At 48.8% G+C, this 10,713-nt stretch overlaps 1 protein-coding gene across 1 annotated transcript in view; it reads left to right on the top strand.

Moving 5' to 3' along the window:
• The window catches only part of NR2F1 (nuclear receptor subfamily 2, group F, member 1), a 14,475-nt gene extending 8,614 nt beyond the window's left edge, over positions 1 to 5,861 (top strand). The window contains exon 5 of the mRNA XM_011989455.1: positions 4,706 to 5,861. Coding sequence (XP_011844845.1) covers positions 4,706 to 5,077 — 372 coding nt within the window. The 3' untranslated portion in view covers positions 5,078 to 5,861. The remainder of the gene's footprint in view (positions 1 to 4,705) is intronic.
• Positions 5,862 to 10,713: the final 4,852 nt, after the last annotated feature.

The raw sequence follows: 10,713 nt of genomic DNA, 5'->3' as shown, positions 1-10,713 counted from the left end.
GGGGGCGGTGCTGTGGATCCGTCTGGCTGCGTGTGTGTGTGTGTGTGTGTGTGTGTGTGTGTATGTGTGTGGTGCGTGTTATGTGTGAGCCAGAGCTCAGCGTTTCTGGGGGAGGCGAGGGAAGGAAGAGAACGTGGGAATGTGGCTTCTTACCCTTTGTGGCACGCTCCTTGGATGAGTTTCCCGACACAGAGAGACACAGAGAGAGGTGGAAAGAGAAGAATACGCACAAATAAATCATAAATAATCCCGCTTTATCGCTGCCTGATTTTCCCTTATCGGAAACCATTCATGTTTGCAGTTGCTGAGGTTATTGAGGGTCGTAAAAAACGGATTCGATCTAAACAAGAAAGATAAAAAACAAAGGCAATACTGTAGAACCCGCGAGTATGGGAGGATTCCCCGCCTGGAGATGAATTCCAAAGCTATGCAAAACACATGAAGGTTGGAAATTTAACAGAGTGACTTTAAAAATATCAAATTATGTGTAGGCAGTGGTAACATGTATGTTAACAATTTCTCTTATGATAGATGGTTCAAATTAACTTCCAGGAAAGTGCATTAACGTTTCCTTTGAAGGGCTCTGGTCTGAGCCTCTGAGAACATTGCCGGCTTTTTATTATTATAACATGCAAGAGGGAAACATATAAACACCCAGGACAGCAGGTAATGGGGAGAAATAGAAACAAAGCCAGAGAGGACGCTGGTGGGAAGTAGTGCTGCTTACACTGGGTCTTGGGCCCTGACCACTGTGAGTAGGGTTAGCTGCAGTTTTACCACCATTATTGGCAGTATTGTTTTTAATTCCTCCATTCGGAGAACAAATAAACCATCCCAATAAATCTGTCCTAAAGCCAGGCTTTCCAATGGCCAAATTAAAACCATTCTTGAACAGAGATACCAAAATCCCTTTCCTAAGGCCTTGTTGAACAGTAAGCAATGGTATAATCTATCAATATTTCTTGGCTTTCATGCGTGAAGAATCGTATTTACATTGTATTAAAATGACTCTTAAATTTGCACAATATTGTAATGTAGCAAATGTAGTATTAATATCGATCTGAACAGCAGATAATTTATTTAGACAAGAGCATCTCATTTGTATGCAGGGTGGCCAGAGCCATGGACTTGGACTGCCCCCCTTTTACTTTCAGTGCAAATGCAGGTCTGCAAGTGAGAGAGGGAGTTATTCTTTCCAAGAGGATAAAGTGCAAACCTTAAAACAAATGGAAGATTTATGGAATAGTCTCCTGTGTTTGAATGCGTTTTATCTTAATAAGTCTTCTTGATGGAAACGTGTTTTTCAAAAGTGACAAAGAGCCTGGGAAGCAGCAACCAGGCTGCCTCAGCTCTGGCAGGCCTGGGGCCTGGCTGGCTGTCTACTACTGGGCTCTTTAGCCAAATTCATCAGGAAGCAAGCCAGTGTCAGGGAAGCTGGGGTTTGAAAATCTCATCCAGCGAGGTGTCTTGAAGCAGAAATGCGACTTGGAACTGGACAGACGTCTTCTCAGGAAAGGTCTCTCCTCTCTTTTCCTTATACCCCCTAAGGTTCTTTGAACCCCCTTGACTTTGCTAATCTCATGCCCTTTCCCAGAGAGAGGTGAAGACTGTGCAGGCTTCGGGCAAGCATTGTGGAATTATTCATGCTTTTCTTTTAACTTTCCATACTAAAACATTCCTGTGAAAAGTGTTCATTTAAAAAGTTTTCCAAAGAAGTTTCTTGAATCAAGTCTTCAAGGTGCAAAGAGTGCCTAGAAATGAACAATAACATTATTTTGTTGGAAAATTGCAAGTAGAATATCTGAAAATGGAAATAGAGCTGTCAGTAGTAATTCACCGCCCCCCCCCCCATGCAACACATTTCCACTTTTGACTAAACTTGTTTTGATTGCTAGCCAGAAGGGAATTCATGGGAAGCCTTCTCAAAGTCATCCAACTTTTAAGCAAACTTTGAATGATGGAAAAGACAGTTTTAGACATATTGTCCAATGTGGTTTGCTTTGGCTAAGTATTTGAAGCTGGCACAGGGGTCCCCCGTGGTGGTTTTCACATTTGGCCTCCGGATGGTATGTTTAATCCTTAATATTCTGGACTGCATCCAAGGACTAGGTCATGACCTGAACTTACTTTTTTAAAAATTCATTAATTCATACACCTAAATATTCCTTCAAAAAAATGAGACTTTCTCTGAAAGGAACCATCTAGTTAACATAAATACAATAAATCCATTTTCAGCACAATAATAACTTTGATTTCTAGTTATGGCAGCTGATTACATCTATATTTCCTGAACACTAAACTCTTCTGAATGCACAACATGAAATACATTCTCTGTACTACAAAGGCTAAGCCAGGAGGGCCTGAGCAGTAATGGTTATTTATTTACATAATTTCTTTTCCATACACTGTAGAAGAAATATCGAGAGTTCCCATACTGACACTACCGTATAAAAAGTGTGACATGGATTTTGTACATTATGCCTCATTTTCTTGTTTGGGGTATAACTCATGGAGCGTAAATATATACTGCATTACACCCCCTGGTCACTTAGCTTTGTCACCACAACCCCCTAGTTGATCTGGGAGCTCATACCTTCTGTCCACAGTTGGGGGAATCCTGTTGCAAAGGGTTGAATGAGTTTCCAGACTGGGAAGCCAGACCAGAACCAAGGTTCCTGCCGGAGGGAAGCCACAGAGCTAGCTGGCTGGTACCTGGTAGGCAGGCCCAGCTATAGGCATTCGCCTCCAAAGGAAGGAAGAAACGGAAGCAACCGGCACAGGACCCAGGCAGGCCTTTCCTGGGCTTGTCTTTCTTGGAGCGGCCTGTTTGGAAGTCGGGAAGTGACCTTGTACGCCAAGGGCCCTAATCGTAAATGTCAGATAGATGTTTTACTGAGCTAAGGGGATGCCATATGGATCTTAAAAAAAAAAAAAGAAAGAAAGAAATCTGCTGGGGTACCAAGGGGTCCTTTTCACATTGCATTGTCTAGGACTGAGAATGATCCATAGCATACGGGCAGATAATGCATGTAAAGCAAGCTCTATGTAAATATGGGTCTGGGTCTGCATGAGGGTCATTCATCGGGGCCAGGTTAGCAAGCAGGGCCAAACTCAGGGTCCCTTCCTTAAGCAGCAAAGCCCCACAGAGCTCTTACTGCCCTGGCCCTGATAGCCATAAAGTCTCATTTGGCTTCCCAAATCAGACCAGTGTGGATATACCCAACTGGCTAGCTGGAGTAATTAGACATCTGAGAGGAACCTAGTCTGTATCTCTGGTCAAAGGAGACTTGCTTCAGAAGTTCTTGAATTATCACTAGTTTTATTTGTATTTTTGCTGGAGGCCATAGCCTTGTAGATGAAGGTGTTAGAATGCTTTGTAAGTCCCAGTTCTTGAAATATAAGGACATAAAGCTCAGAAACTCAGCAGACACAGGTTTCGCTTTGAATCATTTGTTGTGTCTTCTTAGGGTCACACTTGCCCATTCACAATTATACAATGTCATTTTGGGGGCATTGCCATGCATGAATTTCTTTCCAGATCTATATATTAGCAAACTCTGCCTTTGATCTCTAGTCAACCTCCTGACTGGCTAAGGGCTCCTCTGTGATCTTCCCAGATTTTAAAATATTTATTATTAATATAAGAAACAAGTGGGTATTTGAACTAGGAGAGGATGCCTTTACTCCATTTCTCTTATTCCATCTTCCCCTCCCTATGTTTGCCTCTAGTTAGTTGATATAGTATAATCTGCTGCCCTGAAATACTTTTAGAGGACCAAGACCTTGGTTGACATGAACTAAGCACACAGATTTTGAGGTGCTGTCATTGTGTGGAGGTGCCTTTTTCTCCCTTGGTCCTGCCACCAAAAGCTTATCTCCCCCAAGTCTCCCCTCAACTCCCCACCACCCATGTCCTCCCCACCCCCCAGTTCTGAAGCAGCAGCAGCTGCTGCCTGTAGCCTAGCTTTGTGTCTGATCGCTGAAGATGTCGCCTTTCTGCAGCCTGGAGTAACTGAGTCATATTCTTCCTGATTATTATACAGCTTACAGAGATGTGACCAATTTTCAATTACTTGATCTTAGATATAGATAGAAGTGTACATCCTCACCAAGGATTTGCTGCAGAGTCCTTTCTTGCATAGATAGTGGATCTCAAATCATGTATTGCTAAAGCATTGGCTTCATCTGATTCCAGGCACTGCCAGCCCACGATTCCTTACCCCCCCTCCATGTGTTTGTTCACTACACAATCTAGGTTCTCCTTGAGATTTCTGGTTGGGGTTGTTTGGGTTTGAGAGGGGACTCCAGGAATCCTTTAAGAACTCCCTTCAGGCCGTATATTTCCTAAGGGGTACTGAACTCCCCCAAATTACAGGCAAAAGGGGTGAAAGTTAATGAGCATGGCCAGAAAGATGCTCCCTTGCACGCGGAGGACAGGTTGTTAAGCACAGCAAACATGGTTCCAGCATTGTACATTATTTAATCCAAAGGTGAAAGAGGAAAAACAAAGGGACTAGAGAGGTTCCTGCCTCTGCATGTGTGTGCCTGTCTCTCCAGCTCCCATAGGCTTGGTGGGGGTTTGATTTATTTTTATTTGTATTGGGGGCTGGGGAGAAGGGAATGAAGAAGGGGATGGAGAGGTATGGGAGGGTGAATTTTTCTTTTCTCTTTTACTTCTTTTTTATTTTCCCTTTTCTCCTTAAAGAAAAATAATGACTTATTTGTGCCTTTGCTATTTGTCAGCCTAACCGTGTGCTACCTTTCCCTGTCTCTCCCTCCTGTGGCTGCTCGGGCAGACGCCTGTGGCCTGTCGGATGCGGCCCACATCGAGAGCCTGCAGGAGAAGTCGCAGTGCGCACTGGAGGAGTACGTGAGGAGTCAGTACCCCAACCAGCCCAGCCGCTTCGGCAAACTGCTGCTGCGACTGCCCTCGCTGCGCACCGTGTCCTCCTCTGTCATCGAGCAGCTCTTCTTCGTCCGTTTGGTAGGTAAAACCCCCATCGAAACTCTCATCCGCGATATGTTACTGTCTGGGAGCAGCTTCAACTGGCCTTACATGTCCATCCAGTGCTCCTAGACCTTGGGCGCTTCCCACCTGCCCCCGTCCCCCTAGAGACTCAGTGGACCCACCTGGGCCAAGGACTCCAAAGCCGCGGGGACACCGGGAGGTGCAGCGGGCCAGGCAGGCCGGGCGGGAGGGAGGAGGGCCGAGACAAGAGCAGCCCACCCAGCAGAAATACAACCCGAGCTACAAAGCATGGGAAAAAGAGACTCTTTTAGGATCAGATCTGTGAGCACGTTGGCAAGGAAAAAAAAAAAAGAAAAAAGAAAAAGAAAAAAAAAGAACCTTGTGTCTGTCTGGTGAAAAAAAGAAAAAAAATTTGGAAGAGAGGACCATGAGAATTTTAATAAAACAGAAGGAAACTAATGGACCTTCCAGGATTTATTGTGGACGGATGTGGATATATTCTGTACAGAAACAACACATATGGAAGTGGACTGAAACCTATGTAGAAACACACACACACTGAACATTGTTATTCATTTTGTAAAATATTAGTCTTTATTTTCATTTTTTGTAAAATTTAAACATCGTATGCGCATAAAGAAAAAGGAAACAAGAATTAGGGGAAAATAACATTTTCCAAATAATTATAAAAAATTGTCCTGTGTCTATGTATCTATATCTGTTTTGTATTTTTTTCTGGTTCCAAACCAGATTTCCTGTGATTCTATACTAATAATTTTTGATATAACCCTTTGCTTCTTATAATGAGTGCGATATATGTTGTCGAGGCTGTTCTTCAAGAATTAAAATTGAAGTGAAAATTTAAACAAAAATAAAAGAATTTAGCAAAACCCATGTGTCTGGTTACTTGATGGATGTTATCCGTGCAAGAGAACTCCTTGTTAATTTCCACCTCAACTATTATTAGAATTGAAGGTTTTGGTGTGTGAAAGGGGAGACTTTTAAAGTCTACTACAAAGTTGGTTAGATTCATTTCCTAAAACCAAGCTGCTACTTTGGTTTTGTAAATGCAGAGGGCCAGGCTCTACATGGGCTGGGGTCCGCGGACAGGCAGGGCGCCTTGGTTGCTGACTTCAGTGGTTGAGACCTTATGGGCTGCGGGCGGTCCCGTGCTCAGCTGGGCCAGGGAGTGGGGCAGGCAGGGTCGCGCGCTGGTTGAGTCTCCAGGCACCAAGCACCGGGGGCGCAGCCTGCTTCAGTTTCTGGCGGCGGCAACTGGGGCTTTACTGCAGGTGGGAACTTGCTGAGCTGGAGAAGCTACAGAGGGACATGGAGAGCGGGACTTGGGGGTGGCGGGAGTGGGCCATTCAGACGCCACTGAGCCAGGCGCTAGTAGATCCCGCCTCTTTCCAGCTCTGGGAGAGAGTTGGGGCCTCAGCCCTGGGAGTCCTGGCTTTGCTCCCCGTTATGGTCCGCTGAAGAGGTGGCTGTGGTTTGCCCTTCACTCCAACCCTGTGACATGGGTTCCCAGAAGGGTCCTGGAACTCGGATGGGTGAAGGGAACCCCTGCCCCGCCCCGCTTGTGGCACTTAGGGGCGTGGACCCGGAACCTAGGAGTCAGAAGGCTGGAGCAGGTTCTTCACAGAAGAGGTATTTGGGCCCTAGTGGCCCTCTGAGGGCAGAAGCCTCCCGCTGAGGCCTATCGGTGGGTGTGCTTGGGGGGCAGCTCTGTGTAACAGCTTTCGAAGCATGAATGTTTTATAGGATCAGAGCCGGCGCTGCGAGAACACATACTGCCAAGGGAGCTCTTTCTTAACGTATTAATAAAGCCAGATCTTTTAAAATAACACCTCTCACCCCTCCCCCTTCCCTCAGCCCCAGACAGGCCCGGATGAGGGAAGAGCTTCACTTTCAGAAGTCACTGGCAATGTTTTGCTTTCAGTGTGCTATCTGGAAGTCTCCACGTCCCGCCGGTACCCCCCGCCACCAAATGCATTAACAAGCTCCTACACTCCAACCCGCTTGTAGTTTTTAATATTCTGGGTGCAGCGCAGCATGGGCAGTGCCACACTCTCTGTGGAGAAGCCACTGCAGGCCCACGATCAGCAGCCTGGCCCGCCTGGGGACCGGCCTGAGCTAGGGCGGCCAGGCGGGTAGGATATGGAGCCACTAGGGCCCGTTTTATCCCTCCCCGGGCTGTATCCTCTGCACCACGCCCAGAAACAACGTCTTTGGGCCTGTGTTGACCTCCCTGCAGGTTGGACACCTAAGGCAGGAGGGGTTGGGGAGAGCCCACAGTTAATCCCCGACCGCTTCCCAAGAAGTATCAGCGAGCGCCACTGGCTGCGGGTTCCGGATTGGGGTGGGGTGGGCTGCAACCAGGGCTCTGAGGGGGAGGGGAGACGAGCTGCCTCGGAGAGCTCAGCGATCTTTCCTGCCTTTCCTGAAATGAGATGTAAATATATTCATTACAGTGTGATCCCTCTGATGAAAACAGATAAACATTTTCGTAGGTCGGAAACGTATTTTTCAATTAATCTCAATATGGAGGCCCAAGAGCAAGGCGCCCAGTGTAGACTGGCCCGCCAGCTGCAGTAGCCCGAGATGTACTCGCGCTTGCTCCAGTGCCCAGAGGTGACAGTGGTTAACTTGGCTCTTGCTCCGCAGGGCTGGAAGGTTGCCCGTGACCTGGGGAATCCCAGCGACCTTTCTAAGGCGGGGCTCAAGCCTGGGGCTAATCTTCACAGCCTAGGAAGAAGTGCAGGCCCTCCTATGGCCGCCCAGCCTCCCTCCCGGACTCTTCTAGGAGCGGGAGGTCCCAGGGCTGAAGGGAAGGGAGAGGCGGGGGTTCTCCAGTGCTCCGCAGGACCTTCCTGCCCACCCCATCTCCCCGCAGTGGGTTTCTCCTCTGTCTCTTCTGTGACTGGGGTGGCCCCTGTCTGCATTACCCACAGAGAGTCAGTCGTCTTCCCAGGACCGGAGGTCTCTGTGTATCTCATCCAGAGAGAGACAGAGCCTCCCTGGAATCAGGGGTCATGTGGCCGTCCCCGCCGGCCGAACAGGTTGCAGGAGCCCTTGGCTTTCCTTCACAGGGAGGGCAGACAGGAATCTGCACGCGCTAAGGGGAAGTTTGGGAGCTGAGACGCGGCTATCTGTGCAACGAGTTGAGCCTTCTGATAATTGGAAAGTACCCTCTGCTCTCAGTTCCGGCGATGTGAAGGATCCCCTACCCCACCTGGGCTGGGCTGACAGTGGCGGGTCCTGCGGGCTGAGGGTGCTCGGAGCGGTCCGGGGTTTCCTCTCAGTGCGGAGGGACAGGCCCCAGGAGGGGCCAGGCTGTCCCGGGTTCAGCGTCCTGTGTCTCCCCAGTCCCCAGTTGCCGCTATGGCCCAAGACCTGGGCAGGAGGCGAGGTGTAGTTGAGAGCCTCCCCTGCCTGGGTGGCCTCCAGAAGGTTCCTGAGCAGTGAGCCCACCTTCATGTGGGACGCCAGGGGGAGCCGTGGAACCGGGGCTCCCAGCAGGTGTAGGCCAGGCAGTCGTTCTGGGCTGTCAGCCACACCTCGCCTGCAGGGGCGGTGGCGGCCCTGAAGAGTCAGGGGAGTAGGACTGGGCTAACTGGGCAGGGTAGAGCCGACTCGTTCCCCAGGGCAAGAGGAAATTCTTCTTAACAGTTGGAGGGCAGCCCACATAAGGTGACTTCCCTCTCGAAATCACCAGTGACTTAGGAAAGTCACACGTTCGCTGTTCTAATCTAAAGGCTTGCTGGACAACTGAGAACTTTAGGAGCTTTGAAATCTGTTTAAACTACCTTAGCCACAAGCTTTGTGGAAAACATCAGGCCATCTCAGGAAGTGCTCTTCTCTGGGAATTGATAGGGAAGGAGTCTGCACTTTATCCGCAGCTAGGGGACAAGGCCTGGTGCTAGGGAGGAAAAGTATGACATTTGTCCCCACACGCACATCCCAACCTGGGACCAGGCTGAGTGGAAGCCTATGGTGGGAATGTGGGTCCCTCCTGCCCACCAGGAGAACCATGAGCTTTTGGGACTCCACCCTTCCAGTTCGTCCAGGCTCTTGGCCTCTGGCAGCCACACAGGGTCTTGGTTGGCTCCCAAGAGGTCCAACCACCCAGCTTTGCATTCAGGGGTGATGGGGATCTGGAGTCCCCTCTATCTGAGCCCACCTGAGCTTGTCTGCTTGAAGCATGTAGGGGGGTGGGGAGATTTTATTTTTAACAATCTTTCTCCTCTTCTTTCACTCCTAGGCACTCCTTATAACTCCTCCTGTGAGCTCTGCAATTCCTCACAACAAATCACCTGAATGTCTCTGCAAATAGCAGACCATGAGGAGTGTGAGGAGTAGTGGAGGGGGACACAAGTGGGAACTAATAAAACTCTTGTTAAAGGGCCTGCTCAGGGTCCCTGGCGTCACTGGGCCTTTTACTTGAGAAGCCAAAGAGTTGTATTCCTAAATGAGTTAAAGACCCATTTACCTCTGTCGTGTCCTATTCATCAAGCCACAAGTTGAGAGTTCCTAACATGAAACTATTTGTTTGCTTACACAACCAGCTGGGCGCAATTTCACGTCTGAGATATCTATCTGAAAGCGCCTCTCATTTATTATCTCTCCTTGTCAGCGAATCCATTTTCCAGCTCCCCCTCCCCCACTTTGCAGTTTATTTATTTATTTATAGTGGGACTTGTTTGCCTGGGAGGACCTGGGGTTGGAATGCTCCCCAGGGAGTAGCCTCTCCCTGCGCGGGATCTACTACGCCCAGGGTGTGGGGACGAGGGACTGGCAGAGGCACACCCGTGGTCACAGCTGACCCCGGCTGGCAGGCGAGCCAGGGTGTGGGGTGGGTGGTGAGTGGTCCTGGCTAGACACTGCGGAGCTGCCTTTCTCCCTGGATGTCCTCTCTACTATCTCTCCCTGTGTAAGCCTCAACCACCTGTACGAGGAGGGGGTGATGGGGAGGCCCGGGAGGCGAATCCAGGAGCCTTTCTCCGAGAATGGGGGCCCGAGATACGGATTTGAGAGATGCTTTCACAAAGCCTCACCAAGTCCCATGGGGCCAATTTCTTCTCGGGGGCCGGAGCGCGCGGAGTGAGTAACCAAGATGTACACAGTTGCGTGATGGGCTGGGGGGAGGGGGCAGCGCATTTATTGTGTATGCGGAGGGGAGAAAGTTGCACGTGGTTTCAATTTTGAAGCACAAAGAAATAACATGCAATGCAGAAAATAGGTTTATGAATGTAATTGAGAGGAAAGAAAACAATTAACACAGTGGAAGGTTGCACACTCCATTCCCCACCCCTCGCCTTCTCTTCTACCCCAATTTTGAGAAATTCGGATCATGTGAATAGAGTGGCTTTAGGCATTTGGATCCGGCTGACAAGGGAACCCCTGATGGGGATCTCAGTGATGGCTGGATAATGGTGTCTATCCATCTCCTGGTCTGCGAAGGCCTCCTCTAACCAAGCTGAAAGCAAAGGATCAAATCCCCAAGTCCAGCATATAAAATACCCCCAACTGAAAAGAAGGAAGGAAGAAGGGGTGCCTGCAGGGGAGAGGAAAAAGAGAAAGAGATAGCGAGGGATTTCTTTAAGAAAGACCAGGCTGGTCTCTGCAAGCTATCCTATTGTGTTGATTTAGGAAGACATTTGCTGTATATAACGTTTAAGGCTGATAATATCATTGCGCAGACAGATAAATAAAGCGTTGGCCCAACAGTGGGGTCAGCGATC

The sequence above is a fragment of the Mandrillus leucophaeus genome, unplaced genomic scaffold (genome assembly GCF_000951045.1).
Source record: "Mandrillus leucophaeus isolate KB7577 unplaced genomic scaffold, Mleu.le_1.0 Scaffold353, whole genome shotgun sequence".
NCBI lineage: Eukaryota > Metazoa > Chordata > Mammalia > Primates > Cercopithecidae > Mandrillus > Mandrillus leucophaeus.
This window is presented reverse-complemented; position numbering and strand designations above follow the sequence as displayed.